The sequence below is a fragment of the Myotis nattereri genome, assembly GCF_964212035.1.
Source record: "Myotis nattereri genome assembly, chromosome: 11".
Classification (NCBI taxonomy): domain Eukaryota; kingdom Metazoa; phylum Chordata; class Mammalia; order Chiroptera; family Vespertilionidae; genus Myotis; species Myotis nattereri.
In genome coordinates, this window is record NC_138086.1 from 59,430,667 (window position 1) to 59,455,067 (window position 24,401).

At 33.8% G+C, this 24,401-nt stretch overlaps 1 protein-coding gene across 2 annotated transcripts in view; it reads right to left on the minus strand.

Annotated features, from left to right (window-relative positions):
• Positions 1-2,556: 2,556 nt before the first annotated feature.
• The window catches only part of HYCC1 (hyccin PI4KA lipid kinase complex subunit 1), a 57,979-nt gene continuing 36,134 nt past the window's right edge, over positions 2,557-24,401 (minus strand). Inside the window, exons 8-11 of one of the 2 annotated variants that reach the window (XM_081102190.1) lie at positions 18,910-19,026; positions 17,261-17,348; positions 16,593-16,752; positions 2,557-4,787 (exon numbers count right to left, since the gene is read on the minus strand). In XM_081102190.1, coding sequence (XP_080958316.1) covers positions 4,213-4,787; positions 16,593-16,752; positions 17,261-17,348; positions 18,910-19,026 — 940 coding nt within the window. In that variant the 3' untranslated portion in view covers positions 2,557-4,212. The remainder of the gene's footprint in view (positions 4,788-16,592; positions 16,753-17,260; positions 17,349-18,909; positions 19,027-24,401) is intronic. The other variant, XM_081102191.1, reaches the window with a different exon arrangement.

Here is a 24,401-nt window from a genome sequence, read left to right on the forward strand (position 1 = left end):
TAAGTTTTATGACGATTTTTTTAATGAGTGAAATTATCTGGAAAAAATATTTTTTCAATTTTTATTTTAATAAAAGTCAACACTGCTGTATAAAGTATTGCATATGAAGACCATTTACACAAATATATACAACTTCAAAAAACTAAACTCCAGTTTATTTCCATAGTGTTAAAAAGTTCGAGAACACATAAAAATATCCAAAATCATAGTTTATTCTTTAGGAATGTAAACTCTGGGAATACAATTAGAAACAGGTATACTTAGTATGAAAATATTAGTATCACTACATAATTAGAAGTAAAGGTAAGAGGTACACAATAAACTTCATTTAAGAGAAAATAACTGTGTGTGAAACAGGATCTTGAATTTACTAGTAGAAACTTCACAGACACAAGTAGATACTCTAGAACTCTACTATAAAAAACCACAAAAACATCTTCCAAATGTTCACTGCTAATCTCTTTAGATATGCACAAGGTACAAAGTATAGAAGACAACATATTTATGTTCTCTGATGAAGAATATAACAACACTAAACATAATTGTGAATAACTCAAAGTATTGAGTAAAATTTTACTAAGCAACAAATCTAAAGTATAAATTCATGCTAATTAAAGGATTAGAGAGGTTTTTTTTTTCCATCCAAAGATTGGGTAAACACTATTATACATTAATTTCTATCTACAATGCTTAGTTTAAGTGTCCATCAAATTATTCCTACTTTTTAAGACTTTTAAGAAAATATTTTTCAGTTACATTATTTAACATACATATTTCCTTGAAGTGCATCCCTGTAATAAACTATACATTTATTGTGCCTATAGACTCAAATTTTAACAAACCTCTTTAAATATTTATTTAAAATTGCCTGAGGGTACATTTTTTCCATAATTTAAATTTAAAGATTTTAACACTTTTATTCTTCCAAAATAGGCAAAATCCCTTAAAACTGAAATTCTTTTTACCTATTTTCATTTAAAAAGTATTTTTCCTTTAATTCAATTTTTTGTTTTTAAATGAGTAATGTTTGCTAAGAAGTTACATCACAATTGAAAGGGCAATAAAGTATTGCTTTTTCAAAATGAACTTTGTCATCATTTAAGGACTGAGAATTTCTACTCTGCAAGTCTACAGAGGTCCTTAAAAAGTTCACTAGTGGTGTACAAAGGACTCCAGGTGCTCACTTGCCCTGGGTCCTCAGGGAAAGTCTTCATTGTTTCTCTCCCCACTTAGATTCCAAAAGGCAAATGCTGGGAACTCAGTTTCAATAGAAGACCACAGGTATTTGGGTATTTGAAGAGTGAGAGGTTTAAAATGTGGAATGGAGCTACAATTTCTGCTCAGATCCTCTGAGCGATGGGGTGTAAGGCTCCAATCTTGTGCAGAATTCTTCTCATGATTAAAAAATATATATTATTCTAGATATGTAGGAATGATGTGACCAAATGGTCACATCAGCATCTTCGTGAGAAAATGACCTATAAAAGCCACCCAACTTTCAAATTTGGAAAGATGAGTGGGAAGAGAATAGTAGGGATAATTACAATCATTATCATATTATTATCCAATATTTATAATAGCTATAAAAATTTTTAGTGTATAATCCTTATTTAAAATAGTACCAAAGGTACTGTAAAAGAATTTTACTGTTAATATATACTCCAGAAAACTAACTGGTGGAAATTACTTGGAGCAAAAATTCAGGACCACCCCACTGAGTAAGACTTCAGAGTTTTCAAAAGAATGTACACGTGCAGATTTGTTGTGCATTGTATAAAAGTGTGGTACTCCTCTGACACTTAAAATTACAGACATCTACAGCTCTGATTCCATTTATGGTTAGTAAGAAAAATATAAAATGTTACATTTTTATTGTAAAATAAATAAGAATCATTAAAATGTAGAATGAGAGGACTTTAAAAGTCCTGTCATTGACACTATTAAACAATTAATTTACCATTAAAACAATGATTATAATGAGCTAGTATCTAACATATTTGATCTAGGGTTGTGAGACCACTGAGACCTCTAAATGTTAGATAAGTGGTTTGTTTGCACTTGATACTGTCCTCTCAAACTTTATCGTATATAAAAATCACTCGAGGCTCTCGCTAAAATGCAGATTATGATTCAGTAGATCTGGGATGACCTGAAATGCTGCATTTTTAACAAGATGCCAGGTGATGTCAATGCTACTATACTTATAGTCCTCAGACCACATGAGTGGCAATGATCTAGAATAATACCAAAATGAATTTTCATTATAACAGTTGAACATTAAAATCTTATCTCTCATTTTGCCAACTAATGTCTCCACAAACTTCATCTGCAATATTTCCTTAACATTTTAACTTGCTTAAACTGCTGATCTTTTAAATTAGTTCTTAAGATTATTAATACTGTTAGTAGCTATGCCTAGGGGAAATTCTTTGTTAAAGAATTACAAAAAGACAGCAGGAAATTCACAGTGACATTTTAAATTGTACACAGGATTCCTATTAAATTAATACTATAGCAACTTCCACTGTCTGCTTGCCTTACTTTTTTTTTTTTTTTAACTACAAGTTATACCAATAGATTACAACAATCAAATTATGCTAAAAACCATATTCTATTCAGAGTTAATAAATGAAAATGAGTTCATGCCTTTTGAATAATTAGATTTAAAATGATAGCCAAAGCAGTTATGGTCAGAACTGCATTTATATCATAAATGTGTTACACTCAGTACACACATTTTTCACATATTTGAGCTCTGCATAAGCAGGTATAAGAAAAAGACTAGTATTTTCTCTGTGTGACCACAGCGAGGGACCATGAATAAGGAGACCACTGTGTACTAACAGTGAAAGAGAACAAGCGGATAGCTCTCTAGGCCTTCTTCCCCAGTCAGCTTACTCTCAGCCTTAGCCTTGCTTTCTCTCTTACTCTGAATTATTACTTATTCTTGATTCATAGGCATCCTCAACCATAGCTGAAATGACCATCACTAGCAAACACCAAACTTTAATGTCCATTTAGAAGTCACACAGCTCTCTACAGCCACACACAAGTTTGCTTAACTTCCATTCTATTGCATTTTTTATATTTGTTTTTCCACTGGGGGTAACTACATTGATTATTCTTTCTATTATAACAAAAACATTAAAAATAGGCCTGTTCATAAAATAAAAAACACATGTAATTTTATTCATATTTTATAACTTTAAGTTTAAGAATACAAACATAAATAACCCTAAATTAGTTAATGATAAATATCCTATCTTAATTTTTTCATATTTTACAGATAAAAATTTACCTAATTTCCTTCATTTGCAGACAAACAATATGGCTGACACTGGCATCTTGAGAGCTGTGTTGCAAGATTTATACAATTTCCAGGCCGCCTTCAATGATGCATGCTTTGAATTATAGGAATCCAAACTAACTAGGATTTTCAAAGTCAAGCGGCATGGTAAGTCAGCCTTATGGCCTATCTTAGAAACTGAAAGGTATTTGTACCTGCTCAGCCCAGATCGAACACTTCAAAACAATACATCTGCTAGCAACATGATTTTTGACATACAAACGTTCCAAAGATAACAATAGAAATTCCTCTGTCCATCCACTGGAATCATATAATAGTCTGTGTACTAAGCCACCAAGCACTTTCTAGTGCTTTATATAAATTCTTCTACTAATCTTAAAGATGGTCTGGTTACAAACATTCTTATCAGGCACTTTTCACATCATTTTTGTTTTTTCACATGCTCGTTTTTCCAAACTGACTTGCTGACTTCCAAGCAGCCAGATGTAGAATTCTCGGAGTTGCACCTCTGTTCCATCCTTCAAAAAAGTTCCCGTACATGGAGGTTTCCTTTTATTCTGAAGGCCACACTTACATCTACCAAAACAGGAGTTATTAGGGGGAAAAAACAACTCACATCCTCACATGAGACGTAACCAATCTGATCAGACCACCTGCCAAAATGTATTGTCACAGTGACAATCTTAGGGCAACAGAAACAAACAGGAGAAAAAAAAACACAGCCAAGAAATAACAAAACCATATTTCAACTTTACTGCAACCTAGACATTATTCCCTTCATAAAGCCTTCAGAACTTAAGACATCAGGGCTCTGTCAGGAGCAGGGATGAAAGACCCTGGCACTTTCATAAAGAAGCAAAGCCATAATTCCAGACTCGTTGGTCACATGAGAAAACTCTTACAAATTAATCTGTGGACAACGTAATGCTAATACTAGGAGGTCTCTGCTGACCTGATTGGTGCTTCATTGGAAGTTCAGTCCTTTCAGAAACATAAATAAGCTTTTCTTCTTGGAGACTACAAGCGGAAAACCTGTTGGCATCTGTCCCTGTCCCACAGCCAACAACAGCTGATGGGTTATGTGGGACTGTGACACCACTGACTTGCTCAAAGGATTTACTAAATACAGTCGCAGCAGTCTTAGCCAAACCATGGCTGTTAGGTTTAGGCAGGGACTGGCTGGTTGTTAACGTAAGTCTCTTCAAAGAGAGAAGCTCAAGATTCTCACTTTGGGCTCTCTGAGTTTGTTTTCGAGCAAAGTGATCTTTGCATGACTCCCCTGTGGTTTCTTTTTCTTTTCCTCCAGTTTTGTTTCCTCCTGACCGTCTCTGAGTCTTTCCTACACTTGTCTTGTTACTAGAATTGTGACTATTGTTTAATAAGCCTGACTGGCTGGTACTAGATGCAGCCCTGGAATAAAATCCCTCGTCAACTTCAGATATATCCATCAGTTCTTCTTGATCTGTTAATTCTGTATTTCCTAAACAAAGAAATAACAAAGATTAATTAACATCAAGTATTTTCAATAATTCTTTTTTCATGATTAATACCAAATCAATTACTTTAAATAATTAAACTTTAGCATAATTAGGTAAAGCAAAAGATTATAGACTAAAATCAAAGAATAAATCTAAACATTCTATAAAACGCCAAAAATAGTTCATTGTAATTAAATAACACTAATTTAGAGTATATAAAACAAAGAGCATGCCATAAACCACACCCCACTGTGTTTTTAGAAAGAATTTTCTTACTATCCATGCAAAGAATCAGAAACAATTAGGAAAAATACCACACAGTAAAGCTAGGGGCAAGCTCTCCTACAGTAACAAAGCAGTAGAAAAATCAAAGTTCTTACCAAAGAACTTTAAAAAAAAATTTATTAAAATATTTTCAAAAAAAACGTTCAAGATTGTATACTATATTGTAGGTTATTTTATAAAGATAAAAATATAGACTATAAGTATCACAAGCTCAAACTTGATAAAATTCTTTATATATATATATTAACCTTCATATCAACGATGGCAAAAATACAATGAACTAAATAACTTCGATCTCAAAACATAAGCAGAAAATTATTTTGGAAGCAATTTTCTGCCTCAGTTTTCATAACAATTTAACTCAGAGAATATATAGGTATAACCATTCCAAAGAGCATTAAGAGTCATTGAGAAATTATGGTGCATAATTCATGCATTTTGATTATTAGATGACATGCAAAATTGTTGTGACTGTACAACTGTTCCTTAAAACATGCAGCAGTGGCCCTTTTCCATGAGATACCTTGGAGTGCAGCTATAAAGTGCTGTGCTAAAACTGCACTCTGCCAGGTGAGTTTATTCCATCCTCCATCAGTTTTCTTACAGATTTTTGCCTCCTGATCTCTGGCAAGCCTTTGCTTTCAGTTCTAGGATCTGTGGCTGTTTCCTGCACACCCTGTATATGCTGAGCATCAATCTCTCCTAGTGTTCTGCCTTTTTCCCCATTCCCGGTTCTCTCTCCGGCCACATTTGTGACACTAATCTCAGGAATGACAAGGATGCCCAATTCAGTAGTATCATTATTGTTGTCAGGTTGCTCTAGAATTGAAGATGATAAGACAAAATGATGGCTGAAAACAAAACAAAATAAAAATGCAAAACAAGAAAAACAAAAGATCCAAAACAAAAACTGGACAACTGAATGTTACAAATCAAGTCAAATATTTGCACTGCAGAAATTTCCATAATTTACAATACTGATGGCACTGAAGACAATAAGTTCATATTGTTTTAAATGACAATGAAGAAACTCACAAAGCATCAATACTTGTTCTGCATTTTTTCACACACATATTTGACATGGACTATGAAACAGAAATTTTTTATAAATCAAACGGGATTTCTATAGTTTTAAGATAATAGTGTGACCACTTGAACCTATTTATAAAGCCTTAGGCAAATATTCAAGGATATACAGCCAAAACTCTAGCTTTTGTCAACAAAAGAAACCAAGCCACTTAGGAATTCCTTTTTGTACACTTAAAATTCTATTTTGTATTAGACTACATTAAAGCTGACTTCATAAATCACAATATTGGAAAAATGCTCATTCACTTATGATATCATAGTTAATAACACTATAGGTATAGTTTTTGTCTCACATACCAATCATCTTTTATATTAGTAAATATTAATGCAGCTGTGATATAACATTCCACAAATTTAGGCCATCTTTTAACAGTTCATTACTAAGCTGGAAAAAAGTAAATAGGATTTGGAAAAACAAATTGTGTGTTGGTCCTTTATCCTTGAAAATGGCCATTGCAATCAAAACAAAGAAATGAACCTCCTAACTAGTTTATACTTGTAGACATTTTATTCTTTTTGTCTTAAATCACAAAGGCATGATTTTACTTAAAGTAGTCAAGGAAATGCCTCTAAGAAATAGAAAAAAGTAGCCTATGTCTACCATGGGCCAGTAATGAAAATTAAAGTTCAAAACAACATAAAACTATGTAAAACATTTTATACTCTTAAAAAAAATGCAGACCACAAATCTTCTTGAGAGACATTACATATTACTTTCAAATGCTTTTCATGATAAGATCATAATGTTCCCACTGATGGTGCTAAAGCATGTGAAACAGTAACAGGTAGTAAAAAAAATGGAGGCCAGAGCCACATATTCCTAAACTTTGGATCCTGACCTTTATGGCACGTTGGTATCAGCTGGGCATCTTGAAGAACTACTGATATCTGGCTCTCACATGAGGCATTCTTATTTAATTAGTATAAGCTATGATCTGGGCACTGGGATTTTTAAAAGCTCCCAGGTATATAATGTGCAGCAAAGTTTGGAAACCACAGTTCTATTCTGATCTTTCACATTTTGAAAACTTAAAAGTTATTATAGATGCCCTGGGTAGCCCATACCCAGCACAATATGCACTTCTGGAATGCCTCAAACCTTCATGTTGCCCTGGGCTGGCTAGCCAGTGTGCTGGTATAATTTCCCATTACCTAGTGCCTCAGAAAAATTTGACTAAAGGTTCTCTAAATGAAATTTTTATTTCCTGAACAGAGCAAAGCATGTTAGTAAGGTAGTATCACACTGCAGCTTCTGGGTGTCCCTACAACACAGGTTTAATGAGAAGAGAAAGTTCCAACCAAGCCTATCCCCCATTACTAACAGCTGTGTTCAAGTCAGGGCAAGTAAAATCTTAGTGAGGTGAATGCCAGAGGCCCCTACAACTGAGAGTAAAATCACAACGACACTGTTGGGAGACAACCAAGACTTATCTATTTACAATGTAGAAGCAGTTTCACAGATATATTAAAGGGACCATCAATCCAAAAAATCATAAACTATGGAAATTATCCAGACATAACAAAGCCAATACATATTAACACAACAAAATTTTTAAAAATAAGTATAGGTGGCCTAACAGAATAGAAAATACTACTATTTGCATCAAATGGCACTAAATCATTTTTTGAGAGTGTTCACACAATATTATTCAATTATATTCTCAAAACAATGTGTTCTAGTGAGCCTCTGAAGTAGGCAATTTACTTCAAACTCCCATTTGCAGACAAGAAAACTGAAGTTTAGAAAGAGCCACAAAACTATTCGGTGGGGAGCTAAATAGAAAAATCTTTTGACCTCAAATACTAAAAATTCTAACTCTTCAATTCATTAAAATCAAATCAAGTTAAATGTTCTCTGACATCCTTCAATTAAGTTTAACTTATTTGTTAGATTCCTAGTCATTTCATAGAAAGCAACTGTGGTGAAAATTTAGAATTCTGCAAGCAAAACTATAAAATGACAAGGATAATAATATAAAGCAGCACTAGGCAACTGAATTGCTAATCGCATTTCCTGTGATAGTGGTGAAGGTCTGCAGCCCAAGAAGCATAATATTAAAAATTTTTAAACATGAAATTAGGTGGCAAGTAGAAAACATAAAACATGATTTTTCACAAGCACAAATCTTTAATTAATGTATGCATATTATCTGGTAAAAATGGAAAAATTTTAACTGCTTAGTAAATTCATAAAGAGAAAAACAGAAAACTGTTAAGAGCCAGAAACAACAGTAATATAATTCTCAGGAAAATTACAGAAAAAGATAATTACGCAATTCCAATAAACATTTGTTACATGATATTGCTCTCCATTATTTTTCCAAGATCTTCTACAAAGCTTTGTGACCCATTCTCCCTACACACACCTTCTTACTGGTCTCATTGTTCCCTAAGCCTGGAATGCTCCTCGCTTGACCATCCCATCAATATTCCCCATATTTCATATACCCTTCTCCCTACTTCTTAGCACTTTATCACTCTCTAACCTATAATTATTTATCTTGTCTACTAGATGTAAGTTCTATGAGGGCAAGGATTTTTGCCTGGTCAGTGCTGTATATACTCAGCACCTGGGAAAGTAGTTTGCATATAGTAGGTGCCCAATAAATATTTGTTTGATGGACTGAAAAAATTTCCTGTTATAAGGTAAAATTATTAGAATAAAACATGCAGAAGACATGAGAAAAGTAGGCTAGGAATGTGTTACTTAAATTTGGAAAAGGAAAAATAATATATAGCTGATATTAGTAAGAATTTTTTAGCTGACAGAGAAAGGCAAAGGCTCTTTGCTTTGGAAAAGTGAAGTCGCCATCTCTAAATGTAAGTTTAGTAAAATACACAGATAATAGGGGGGCGAGGGCATGTGCCGGGGGGTGGGAGGTGGTGATGGCCAGGGAGAGGTCAATGGGGAGAAAGGAGACATATGTAATAGTATATGTAAATCTTTAAACAAAAACAAAACAAACAAAAAACCTGGATGGGGAATAAAAAGATTTTTAAAAATCTATAGTTCATTTATTATGTCATCCATAGGATAACATACATACCTAAAAAGAGGCAGTTAATCCTTTCTTTAAGAAAATTATAGATATGTTTTAAGGGAATATAAATGCATATGAAAACAGAATCTGTTTAAAAGCCCAGAACTTAAAAATCTATGCAAGAGGTGTCATGATTGTTCTATAACTATAAAAGCAATACTTACATTTGACTTCAAATAATTCGAAAAGTTCAAAAAAGGTCCAAAGAGAAACTTCTCAGAGAGTATTTTATTTGTATACTCTCTATAAATAGGTAACCTTCTCTCCATATACAGAAATGAGGAGAGTTAAAGAATACTTTTAGTGGACATTTCCAAATTGGATCTCAAAGGCACTCAAATAATTTCTCCCTACAAAATTTCTTCTGGCTTTGAGGGGGGGAAAGGTGAAACAAATTGCAAACATTATTAAAACTGATCACGAAGAGCTGTGATTTCTCCCCGGTGTAATGTTATAATCCCAAATATCAACTTCATTATGTAACTCGTGAAACTCTTTATCCCAACTTTAGCTTTTATATTTTAAAGGCTGCCCTATTTACTAAAAGTAATCATTTAAATTAAGGAACAATATATTTCTTCATAGAATTCACACAGCTTTGTACTCACACTGCTTTATGAATCTAAAGTAATTTGGTTATAACCAAAGGCACTTACAAAATTTATCAGCAAAAACAATAAAATAAGCTGAAGCTTAAAAAAATTAATCCCCAACTTAACTGTCTACATCGTACAATTTTGACATTAATTATTAAAAGTATTTTAGAGTAAACCCCAAAGAAATTCATATACATTTATTTATAATTTATAGGATATAAATATTTAAAATGCCATAAAATATCTAAGCAACTTCATAATCCTTAGTCCAATCAGTTTAAGTTTATAATTTATCTTATTCAATGGAATAAAATGCTATTTATATTCATTAAGTTATTCATTGCAGTGTTATCTATAATAGCAAAAAATTAGAAACAAATCATTTAACAAATTAAGGGAATAGTTAAGTAAATGATGGAATATCAACTCTATGTGGTATTATGTAGCCATTAAAATAATTGGAGCTATTAGGAGGACTTGGGAAAATTTTTTGTTAACTAAGCAAAAGCAAATTTTTTAAAAATAATATTTTTAAATTTTAAAAGAACACAATTATGAAAAATATATACACATATGAAAAAAATTAAAAGTATAACTCTTTAAATACTGGAATTATAAGTGAATACCCTTCTACCCAGTTTACTATCATGTTGTTATACTGTTTTTCAATACAATGAGAAAAGAAGGAACAAATTGCTCAGTCTATATTACAAATTTATCATTCATTCACTCATTCATGCATTCAACTACTACTTATTGAGCACCTACTATGTGCCAAACATTGTTTTAGCCTCTGGGGACACAATGGTCAACCAGATAAAGACACTGCCTTCACAGAGTTTACACGGTAGAGTGGGAATTAAGTAAACAAGACTATTTTAGATAATGGAAGTAGCATAGCAATAAAGAAAATGAGAATAATGGGAGAGTAAGCAGAGTGCTAGGGGAGAAAGTCTACTTTAGATGGGTGACCTGGGAAACTCTCTTTGAGGAAGGGATATTTGAGTTGATATCTGAATGATGATATACAAAACAATATGAAGGAATTGTGCAATCTGGCACTTTTTCATCATTTAAATTTCAGCTCAAATATCCCAAATGGCTAATAAAATGCCCCTAAGGCAGAAATGGCTTAGTATGTTGAAGGGTTAGAAGGAAGGGTGACAGTAGTCTACAAATGAGGTCAAAGCAGTGGTAGGTAAGACATATCACTAGGGCAACCTGTGACATAGTACAGAGCTTAGATATCTTTCAGATTACAAAGGGCAGACATCTACAGGTACACAGATAAACTATTTGGATACTTTATTGGCATTTTTTAAACAGCAGAAGTCACATTTGTGTAACGCAAAATAATGAGGATGAAGTGTGTCTTAGGTTAGAAAGAACACCATAACAATTCACAGCCTGGGCCAATAATTTGAAGGCATGTTAAAGGAAAGTGAATCTGCCATAGAAACAGAATTAGGTCCTGGCAGTTAAAGGACTACACTATGAGCAAGTACACAAAGACTAAGAAATCTGGCTCTTGAAGCCAAAGGTAGACTTTCCAAATACGAAAGGAGAGGTACACAGAAAAATGCCATCTAAATGATTTGTTTGTAGACACATTGGTTAGGAGCTATACCAGTTTCCTTACTAAAGAAGAGTCAAGTCTTTTTTTTATTTTTTTTTATTTTTTATTGATCTTAGAGAAAGGAAGGAAGTGGGAAGGGGGGGGGGGAGAGAGAGAGAGAGAGAGAGAGAGAGAGAGAGAGAGAGAGAGAGAGAGAGAGAGACATTGATGTGATAGAAAAACATCTATCAATTGCCTCCCGCACATGCCCCGACCAGGGATAGAACCCACAACCTGGGTATATGCCCTGAACCAGAATCAAACCTGCAACCTTTTGGTGTATGGGACGACGTTCCAACCAACTGAGTCACATAGGCCGGTGCAAGAGTCAAGTCTTTAGTTTTTGTTGCATATATAGTAAATGATACAATTCTCCTTCCTGAGGTAGATTCAGTCACTCTCAATAATTTTTGTCATCTTTATTAAGTCTCAAGTTTAAAAAAAAAAAAAATCCCTTCAAGAATTGCAACATGGATGCTGCTGGACCAGGTGAATTCTTCGTGATGATTAAAGATCCTCATAACCAGACAGATCAAAAACAGGTAAGCAACATCTATTGTAAAACTATCTATAAAAGCTTATTTCATCTTCTGTGTGCAGTGTGCAACAAATGCTCCTAAAAGGGGGGTTGGGAGGATGGTGTAGTGCTCAATAATAAGTAACAATAAATAACTTCATTAATGATGGCAAGAATTACATATGATCTCTTTAGTAAAAAATATAAATCAATAATTTACAAACGAGTGTGTTTGCCTAAAACCAATATCTATAAAATATTTTACTTATCTGTATAGACAATTATTTTACTTTTACCTAGACATAGCCTAAAAGTTTTTTGTTTTCTTCTAAAGTTGGCTAAGCCAGAATTCTTTCCTCTTTAAACCTAATGTTCATTTGAGGAAATTGTACCACCATGATATTTAGCTCTTTGGTCAATAGGTCCCTTTTCTTTTAGTCATCTAATATTTCCTAATATTTTATTTTGTCCTTCATGAGTATAAAGTTCCATATCAAGAATGCCAGTTAAAATTCATGCAATGCTATCTTTGGCCAGAAGGAAATGCTTATTTTTGGTCTAAATGTTTTATCATCTATATTGGGAAAGGAAAATTTGTTCCTCAAATAGCATTTTAACATCTGACAATAATGGGGCTTCTCAAAATTATACTAAAATATTTAAACCTTTTTTAAAACTGCTAGTTTTCCTAAATTTTATTAATAAGTATAGACAACTTTTAAGTTAAAAACATAAGCTTTATACATTTCTAATTGCAGATGTAAAATTCCAACCGCCAATTCTTTAAAGTTTGCTACTTAGGGGTTTAAAATGATCATTTCTACATTTTTCAAAATGCTTTTATAACTATTAGCAACTTTGTTTCCACTAAATGATTTTCTCATAAAGTCATAAAATCATATTTACAAAATAAGTGTAGTTTCTATAGTCCTGAAGTACAGTATTCCATTATCTCACATTTATGTTACCATTAAATCGGGATTTTTTAGAATGTTATTTTAATACTTGTTTTCTCGATTAATCCCCACTTATCATGAAAACAGGAGAGATTCACCTTGTATATCTCATTTATGCAAACAGGTAGGTATCAATAATAAAAAGAAATAATAAACCAGATCCTTTCCATTTTTTAAAAAAGAAAAAGTGGAACATTTACAATGGCATATTATTCAGCCATAAAAAAGAAAGAAATCCTATATGACAACATAGATATACCTTGAGGGAATTATGCCAAGTGAAATAAGGTGTCAGACACAGAAAGATAACTCCCATATGATCTTACTTAGATGTGAAATCTAAACAAAGAAAAAACCAAATTCATAGATACAGTGAACAGATTGGTGGTTGGGGAGTACCGGGGGGTATGGGTGAAAGTGGTCCACTGGTCAATAGGTATATATATATCTCCATCCTATATAATTAAAGGGTAATATGCAAATTGACCCTAACGGCAGAATGACCAGTCACTATGGTCAGTGTGCTCCCACAGGGGGAGCTCTGCTCAGCCCCAAGCAGGCTCCTGGGCTGCCAGAGGGATGTCTGACTGCCAGCTTAGGCCCAGTCCTCCGGGGAGCGGGACTAAGCAGGCAGGTGGACATCCTCCAAGGGGTCCCAGACTGCGAGAGGGTGCAGGCCAGGCTGAGGGACCCCGAGTGCACGAATTTTCGTGCACTGGGTCTCTAGTCTATATATAAAGAAAGTCCTAGGGATGTAATGCACATGTACAACATGGCAGCTATATTAATAAAACTGTATTTTATATTTGAAAGTTGCTACAAGAGTAGATCTGAAAATTCTCATCACAAGAAAAAAACATTTGTAACTATGTGCGGCAATGGATGTTCACTCGGTATGTTGTGGTGACCATTTCGCATATATACAAATATTGAATCGTGTTGTGAACCTGGAACTAATATAATTTTACATATCAATTATATCTCAATTAAAAAAATAAATAAAAGAAAAACAGGTTAAAAAGGAGGAAGAAACTCAAGGAAAGGGGATTAAAGGAGCCAACTGCTTTCTTCTTTCCCAGCAGTAACAAAGAAAGAGGCAAGGAGAAAAAGAAAAAGAGTCTTCCTTAAAGTTCATAATTCTCCTCCCTTCTTCTTCCCCAATCCTAATCTCGTAGGCTTACAGTTGGATATTCCATGTCCCTACTGTGTGATACAGTTCAGAGTCTGGGAAGATATCCCTCTTCCTGGGAGGTTTGGTGTGGTAAGGGAGTAGTATGGATATAAGTGAAATAGGAAATGCATTAGAGTTCCATCAAATAAACTCTAAATGTGTTTTCACACAGACATAAACTAAACCTACAGTCTGTAGTACTCTGCTTCAGAAACATTAAGGGATGAAAAGCATTGTTTCTGCAAAAAATAATGTATAAATAAATCAAATTTTATTGTAACTCATATATGTAATTTATATATGAATGTAATATAATAAATATAATTTATACATACATAAATTTAAGTATCCATTTATAACTTGAGAATTATTTATATATGTAAGAACTAGAGCAAAGATATTTTATCTTCCCCATAAGAAGCCAGTGTCAGGTAAAGAGCCCAGAATAATAAGGTGTTCAAGCAGGAATCAGGACTACAAAAATGGAAACAGAAAAGTTTTTAATTCAGCAAAACAAGCTAACAGTGAAAAATATTGCCATAAAAAGGAAAGCCAAGGCTACACTAAAAAACAGGAGAATGCAACCTACCTGTAGAGATAAATAAGGACCTTAGACTAGGAATACTTTAGAGTCCACTGGAAAACGAGAACTCACACTACAGAAGTGGAAAACAAGACAGAGCTATATTCTGTATCTGCTCCATTCACCTGACTTCTTTTTATAGTTCATTCTCTTACTAAATCCTCATCTGTGACTTTTTTGTTACCATAAACAGGAGTGTTAGAGTTGTGAAGGTTGAATAAGTATAAGGGAATAGATGATAAGGAAGGTTATTTTAATGAAGCTGTAGCCCTAAGTGCCAACTACCCAAGTGGAGGCCAACATGTAATCTGGAAAATATGTAAGTACCTAATACATACAATATACCTCAAACACTCTTTTCTCTTGTTTTGGTAATTTATTCCTTTAAAATTATTTCTGGAAAAATGCCTCCTATTTTATTGCAGGGTGCACATCTTTTTCTGTTAAATGCATGCATGGGCACATTCACGCACCTTCTCTTTCTCTCATACACACACACACACAAATACAATTGAGCTTAAATATTTTACATTTTTAACTGAAGGACCCATATTTTTCTTCCTAATTCCCAATATGCCCACTTAAATAGCAAGAAAGGAAAGTAAACAAAGGAATTAAAATTCATTCTTACATTTCCTAAAGTGGTATTTTGGGAGCCATTATGTCCACAATGACCCATATGATCTGGTTCATTGCCTCTGTGCCTGTATTCACCTACTTATGCCCAAACAAAACACTGATCTCTAAGGTACTACCATATCTAATTAAATGACTTTATACCTATAATCTAGTTCCATTCAGTAACATAATTTTCACTGAAGAAACGGAAGTATCTGCTTTTAAATAGTAACGATTTGCCTTGGCAAACATTACCATCGTTTTAATGCCTTCCTAAAGGACTTCAAGAACTGTCACACTACTTTTAAAGAGAAAAAGATTCACAGTGATCATTGATTAAGCTGGAAATTTTCATCATTATTCTTTATTTGACATACTATCTCCTAGTTTCCCTGAGAAAGAACAATGACAACTTTTCTCATCATCAACTTTCTATTTCACCATAAATAATCTCATTCTTCTCACATTTGCATTTCTCTAGAGAGACCCTTGAGACAAATTTAACTAAATATACCAAAAGGAGCTAACATTTTCATCAATTTATAGGAAGAAGAAAATAGAGAACTGATTTTGCTTTACTCCTAATCAATGTTTGCTTAGGGCAAAGAAGTGCTTTTTGCTTCCCACTCTATTATTACCTTCTGAGAAAGGTGACACTGATATTTACACAGATATTTGCCACTACAATAACTTCTAGGTAGAAGGGAAGTTATAAAAAGAATAAGAAATTAAATAAGAAATAATTAATTATAAGAGAAGAGAAATAGAAAGCATTGAGAAGGCCATGGTGAATAAAATGAACTTCTAATAGAATTTTCAAATAATAAAACGAAACGGTCAAGGAAGAATATTAAACAGACAATCTTTGAAGAAAATTAACTTCCAGAAAACAGAAATGTCTAGAGTTGCATCAATACTATGGCATCCTTTACAGGAAATCCAGAAGAAAATGTTAGTCGTTCTACTTCAATATGCAAGTGTAACTGCTAGAAAGTTGAGAAATCAGAAACATTAAGAAATATTTGCAAGTAATTGTGAATAGAAACTCAAAATGTATGAATAATTTTTAAATGTATTTTTCTACTTTTCTATGGAAATATAATTTTAAAACCAATAACAATATTTAAATAAATTTTCATTCATGAATGTAACATAAGGGGCTCTATTTTCCTTATTGCCTGTCACTCATGGACAATAAATTAGAAATTAAAAGTGACCCAATAACTCTTTCTTCCATGCCACTATGATACTGTTTACTAAAGCCAGGAGTTACAGTACAGAGAAAAATGTGATAGACTCAACAATCCTCTAATGTGTAGAGTTTTTTATTTCTTACCATGTCTTTTCCACCGATGACCTCTTATTGACATGCTGGTTACTGCATTTCTTGATATTCTAGAGGAAGTTGGTGTGATTTCAACTTGAATACACCTTGTACCCTCCTTACTAGATTTCATGGCACCATGAGGCAACGAAGCTTTTATTGCATTAGCAACCTAAGAAGGAAACATATAGTTTAAGATTGGTATTAAAAAATAAAAATGTATTATTACACCTTAGATAAAACAAGATGTTAAATTTTAACACGTTTTTAAAAAGAATACTTTCGCCAAGGTATTTCCTATAAGAAAATATATAAATCCTCTGGAATAAAGAGTAAGAGCTCAGAAGAAAACTTATAGTTAAATATGATATGTAAGTGATGAAATTTCAAAAGATTAAATTATATTTCCAAATACCTAATGCTAACTAATAAGTGTAGTTCTAGCATGTTAAGGAGAATATTCTTGTAAGTTAAAAAAGACTATTTTTCAGGTATCCAAGAAGTTAGCCAAATGAAATGGTCAAATTTTATTATATGTGTACCTTTTCAAATAAAAAATTTTCCTAGTATAACAGAAGCATGAATCACTGAGTATTAATGACATATGAATGGCTACTCTTCAATTTATAGTTTGAGAATTTTTAAATTTAAAAAATTGCATAAATAAATGAGGGACTTACCAGCAATGGCTCTGGATATAATTCTAACTGGGCTCTGTAAATAATATCATCCAATGCTTTTTCAGCTAGATCCCATTCTCCATTATAACTATAAAATTAAATAAATAAAATATAATTATTTTAAATTAATTCTATATACTTGAACAAAATATAATGAGAAACTATCTTTACTGAGGAAAATAACTGGTCAAATAAGTACATTGCTTAGCATTATGCTCTCCTTAAATACATATTTTTAAATCTTTCAATTCCTTTCAATTGTATCTGAAAGCCAATTAATAGAAAAGAATATTTTATAGATGTACTTTTCTTCTCTAAAGATATTTCCATTTATGAAACAGATATAAAAATAAGCCAGGCAACCTCAAAGCATTTTACACTTTCAAAGGAAGTCAGAACATAGTAAATTATATACCTTAGACTAATGTTCAGAACACTTTATGGTTAAATTATTCTGTTAACTCCCACGGTTTTTAAAAATATTTTTAAGCCTCACCTGAGGATATTTTTTCCATTGATTTTCAGAGAGAGTGGAAGGCAGAGGGGAAGACAGAGAGAAACATCAATGTGAGAGAAACACATCGATTGGTTGCCTCCTGCATGCACCCTGACCAGGGCCTGGACCGGGGAGGAGCCTGCAACCAAGGTACATGCCCTTGACCGTAATCAAACTTGGGACCCTTCGGTCCCCAGTCCAAAGCTCTTATCCACTGAGTCAAACCGTGGCTAGGGCTCCCATGGTTTTTAATGAGAATCTACAACTACTGTGGCTTGCAATATCCTATGTAGTTACTTCTTTGTATTTTGGTAGTCATTTAGAAGTGTACGTGATGTATGTTGCAAATATTAGCAATATATCAGGAAACAAGTGTGTGTGAGTATAATGGGACAATATTAAAGGTCTAACACAGGGGTTAACTTTTTCTTAAAGGACTAGATAATGAATATTTTTGGCTTATGGCCCATACAGTCTCTACTCAATTCTGTCACTATAGCACAAAAGCAGCCATAGATTACACACACAAAAAAATTTTTTTGAAGCAGGCAGCAGTCCAGATTTGGCCCAAAGATCATAAATTCTGCCTCATTCATGAGGTTTATAATCTACTTCTACTAGGGAAAGTTAAAGTACCAACTGAATATAATAAAAAATATAGTAAGATATGTGTAATAAGAGAATTACCAAGTAAAAGATAAGGTTCAAAGAAAAATACTAGTATATAAGGCATTAAGGCTGAGCATCAATACTAGAAACTAATAATATATTATTTGTGATCAAAGAGGCTTTAAAATGTTTTTTAAGAGTTAAAATCTCTAGAATGGAAAAAGATATTCATTGGGGGGAAAAAGCTATTTGAAAATTACAGCAAAAAGAGTAATGAAAAAAGGAACTGTGCATATATTTAGGTGTTGCTAATTTTCATTCTGTTCTTAAATTTAAAAAAATGAAGTGTTTTAGTTGGATGCAAATTCTTCAGAACATTAAAAGACATTTGAAATACAACTATTATCAAGATCTTGATTGATATTCTTTCACAAATGTAGGCCAATTATTTATCTATTGAGATAAGTATATAGTAACAATAAAACAACAAACTATAATTTTCCAAAAAGATAAAATGTTTACTTTGTATATGAAATAAACTTACAAAGCAAAATAAATCCCTGTTAACATCTGCACCATGAATTCTGAAGAAACTGGTATCCTGCTACTTACACCTTTGTATTTTCTTACATGTTGTCTGGGATATCCACAAACACAGATTCTAGAAAGACCAAAATAAAAATATTTGTAAAATTGGTAAAATTTTAGGTAATTTATTTTTTAACATTTACAAGCCAACAGTATCCTGGGTATGCTCACTTCTCTAAACAAAAGAATCTTTCCAAACAGAATATTGGTCTGTAACATTTTCCTAAGCCAATTAGATTGGGGGAAAAATGCATAAAGCTAGAGGGGTGTTAATATGTAGTAAGTGAACCATATTCTCAGAGTTGATTCACTAATTTTGATCAATTATTAATAATTTTTAGTCACTGTAAAACCTAATACATGGACTCAGCACTATGTATATATATATATATTAGAGAAATATGCTAATTAACCAGGACACCGTAACAGTTGGACTGGACAGGAGGAGGTTGCGCATCAGGGGCGGGGTGGCAGGGGCCTCCACGCCTGCGCTGGGGGAGGGCCTGATCAGCAATGGCTGTGGCTGCTTCAAGGGCCGGAGAGGGAGTGGGCAGCGCCGCGTAATTTCAAATCGCGCGCTGGGCTCCTAGTTTATCATAAAAAAATTCTTTTATTTTAATATATTTTTATTGATATCAGGGAGGAAGGGAGAAGGAGAGAGAGACAGAAACATCAATGACGAGAGAGAATCATTGATTGCCTGCTACACGCCCCCCACTGGGGATGGAGCCCACAACTCGGGCATGTGGCCTGACCAGGAATCAAACCATGGCCTCCTGGTTCATAGGTGACACTCAACCACTGAGCCACGCCATCTGGGCGCTGACAAAATTCTTGACACAAACTGCAGGCTTAAAAAAATACTCTAAAATGACATTCAAACAACATATAGTACATACCTTAATAAACTAAAGATAGATTGAAATTTTTAATGTTACAAACCATAAGAGAAATAAAATAAGCAAATAGTTACATATTCTTTGAATGCCTAAATATGACAACAAAGGTAGATTCCTAGAGAAAGATCAATATATTTTTACCAAAAATTGTTAAAGGAATAAAAGGAAGTATTTATTTATTTATTTTGGTTCTTTACTTTTTTTTTATCTTTAATTTCTTTATTGGCTAAGGTGTTATATATGTGTCCTCATCCCCCCATTAACTGCTGCCCCTCCCCCCGATAGTATTTATTATAGTGAAGAATATTTAAGGTGTACTAAAGTTAAGGAGTACTTATTATAATGAATAGGAAGCCACCTAAAGTCCAATACAGCAGACCAATAATAAATCATTCAGACAATACTATGAAACAATTAAACATGACGTGTGGTTTTTTTTGGCGTGTGTGTATTTTTTTAGTGAAAGCAGTTTTATTACAGAAAAGCTCCCTGCTACAAGGAGGGGACCCAAGCAGGTTGCCCTGATGTTTTGAAAGTCTACTTAAATAACAGGAAAAAACTGTACAAAACCATGCATGTATCCTAATCTGTATAAAAAGATCATATACAAAGTCTTAGAGTTATCTCTGGGCTGTGGTATTATAGATGTACTTTCTTCCCTTTTTTTTTTTTTTTTAAATCCTCACCCAAGGATGCGTTAGTTTTTTTAATTGATTTTTTTTTTTTTTTTGAGAGAGAAACATCAATGTGAGAGAAAAAGAGCAGATGCCTCCACTGCACCGCAACCAGGGATCAAACCCAAAACCTTTTTGGTATATAGTATGATACTCCAACCAACTGAGCCACCCAACCAGGGTAATGTACTTTCTTTTTGATTTATTGTAGAGGCCCGGTGCACAAAAATTAACGCACTTGGGGGGTAGGGGGTGTCCCTCAGCCTGGCCTGTGCCCTCTCACAGTCTGGGACCCCTCAGGGGATGTCCATCTGCCGGCTTAGGCCTGCTCCCCAGGAGATTGGGCCTAAGCTGGCAGTCAGATATCCCTCTCACAGTCCTGGAGCCCTCAAGGGATGTCCAACTGGGCAGGCCTAAACTGGCAATTGGACATCCTTAGTGCTGCCACGGGGACAGGAGAGGCTCCCGCCACTGTCACTGTGCCCACCAACCATGAGCCCAGCTTCTGGCTGAGCGGTGCTCCCCCTGTGGAAGCGCACTGACTACCAGGGGCAGCTCCTGCATTAAGCGTCTGCCCCATGGTGGTCAGTGCACATCATTAGCGACCAGTCGTTTTACAGTTCAGTCTATTTACATATTAGCCTTTTATTATATAGAATGTATTTTCTAAATTTTCTATAATCAGCATGCACTGCTTTTTTTAAAAAAATTAAGTTTTCATTTTCTTTTTTTTATTGATTTTAGAGAGGAAGGGGGAGGGAGAGAAAGATAGAGACATCAATGATGAGAGAGAATCATTGATCAGCTGCCTCCTGCAAGACCCCTACTAGAGATCAAGCTTGCAACCTAGGCATGTGCCCTTGATTGGAATTGAACTCAGGACCCTTCAGTCCGCAGGCTGATGCTCTATCCACTAAGCCAAACCAGCTAGGGCTTTATTTTCAATAAAACAGAAAAGAACTGTTTTCTCATAATGTGCTGTGGTTGATATAATACAACCATTACTTAATATAGTACCAATCAATAGATTGTAATGACTTACTCCCTTCCCCAATGCAATTACTACCTGGAACTTAATATTTCCTCCACTCCAGGAATCTAAACTTTTACTTAAATATGCTCAAGTATACCACAGACCATTTCAAAAATATACTCACGAGGGTATCATTAATTCAAAGCAACTTTAAAGAGTAAGTATACATTCATTTGATATTGAGAGGATCTTAAAATTCTTTAGAACCATGGGTAAAAGGGAGCAGCGATACTTATGGACTGAATGTTTGTGTCCCCCTCAAATTCATGTTGAAGCCCTAATCCTCCAATATGGTAATATTTGGAGATAGGGCCCTTGGGAGTAACTAGGTTTACATAAAGTTATGGAAGTGAGGCACCCACCATAGGATTAGTGTCCTTAGCAGAAGAGGAAGAAAGACCAGAGGTCTCTTCCATGTGAAGGCACAGTGAGAAGGCAGTAGCCTGCAAGCCAGCAAGATGGCCTTCGCCAGGAACCAAATCTACTGGCACCTTGACCTTTAATCTGCCAGACTCCACAACTGTGAGAAATAAATGTCTATAAATGCCACTCAGTCTATAGTATTTTGTTTCAGCAGCCTGAGATGACTAAGACAGAAACTGAAAAAATTTAGCTGGACATGAAATAAAACCAACTTAAATGTTGTTTGCTGTTACAAAAACTTACATCCAAACTAAAATAGACTCCTCTAACTCTTATTATCTAAAAAAACAAACTTAGAACCATCTTACTTTTTATACCTTACACTTTTATGGTATATGTGGAAGTAAATAACAGAGAAGCAATATATGAAAGATAGAATTTTTTCAGTTTATTTATTCATTCAGTAAATACTTATCAAGGTTTGTACTGTGTCATACACTAGGGATATAGATGAAAGCTGTAGCACCCACAGGGAGTCACAATTTAACCATGGAGACTGTGTAGTAAACAAATATTTCAATGAGTAAGTTACAGAAATAATAAAAGGAGAGAGTGGAAAACTCTAGTGGAAGAAGTAGAAAGTCAGAGAAGGTTTCCCAGAAAGCTATTCCTTTGGTCTACCATAACTTATTTAACCAATCTAGTGGCTCATATTAACTTATTTAACTTTTTTTTTCTTTTTTAATCCTCACCCAAAGACTACCATAATTTATTTAACCAACCTAGAGTCTTGAAGAAAAAAGGATGAAATAGCATGACATCAAGTAAACTGGGGAAATTTTAGTAGGATAGAATGCTAGGACGCTAGAAAATAACAGAAAAGCTAAATAGGGGTCAGATCACAGAGTATCTTATACCCTGCTAGGCTTTATCATGTAGGCAATGAGAAGCAACTAAAGGTCTTGTTTTAAGCAAGGAAGTGACATGATCAGCTTGGTCTTTCAATTATATCACATACGTTGTATTGGAAGAGTTCACTGAAACAGGAGAAGAGAGTGTCAAAATATCCCACAAGTGAAATAAAGTGAGCCAAACTAAAGGAGTAAGGGTGGCGTCACATCTGAGAAGTAAAATTGAATAGGAGTATATGATTATTTCTACACTAGTGTGGATAGCAGTCTGGATGGTAGTGTCATTAAATGAACTTGGACAAAGAAGACATACTGTTTTAGAAGATGCTAAGTTTCGGATATATGGTATAGATGTCTTTATCTATATCAGCAGCTGCATTCCTGAGCCCTACTATCTAAGACACTGCTCCAGAGTAGAAGCTGGGCTTTGTAGTCTGCTTTAAGGTCTAAAGGTGAAAGTTGCTGCATCAAGTCACTCCTTAAACTAGTTTTTCTGAAGTGTTGGTCCTTATTCTCATTTTAGTCCATAACAAAGTTTTACTAGACCATAGTGAAATGAGAAACAAAGAAAGCTAAACATCCCGTTTTTAATTTATAAATTATTGTCCTTCCCTTCCACTCTCCCTGCTTTTTGATATTAAAATAGTCTCAGTTTTGTAAAATAATGTTGACGGTAGATATTTATAACATCACTTGGCAAGATAAAAAGTTGGCAACACTATGTAGATATTCTACCCACTCCATCTTTGTTAAAAATTTTACAGATCTTGTAAAATTCAGAAGTCTGGGCACCTGTGACTTTAAAGGATTTAAAACAAGAAACATATTAGAAAAACTCAGTAAGTAGGAAAGATAGCACATTGGTATCATTTTTCAAAGTCTAGGAAATATAATTATGCTAATTTAGGAATCATCTGACTCTCCAATTCTCTTATCTTCTCTTACAAGCCTCTTGCTTTATTACCAACCTTCTCCCTCTGGTCCTGTACAGTTTTATATCTTATTCAGTATCAATTTCTGATTTTCTGTTTGGTTCGTTTTGATTTCTAAGTATTGTTCTATGCACCCTCCCTTTTATTAATTTTCAAAGTTACATTTTCTAAATAAGTCCCCCAAATTTAAATTATTCTACAAGTTTCTTAATTCTCTACTATCTCTATTTACTTGAATTACCAAAGGCATTTTGTATATCTTTTTGTTTTGGTTTGTTGTTTATTTGTTTTTTAAAGGTAACATGTTCATCACAGCACAGCAAATTTAGAAAAGGACAGAAAATCATATAGGAAAACATTAAAATAAACCATAATTCTACCAATCAGAAATAACTATTATATTTTAAATCAATGCTAGAATCATAGCATATACAATATATCAGTAAATACCTTTTTAAATCACAATTTTAAAATGTTTGCATAGTATACCAAGGACTACCATAATTTATTTAACCAACCTAGTGGTTCAATTGTTTTTAAACAAGGAATGCTTAAAAACTGTATCTCTTACTTATTTCTTGGTACCAAATTAGAGCACAACAGAAATAAAAAAATAATTTTCTTAAAGCAAACAAA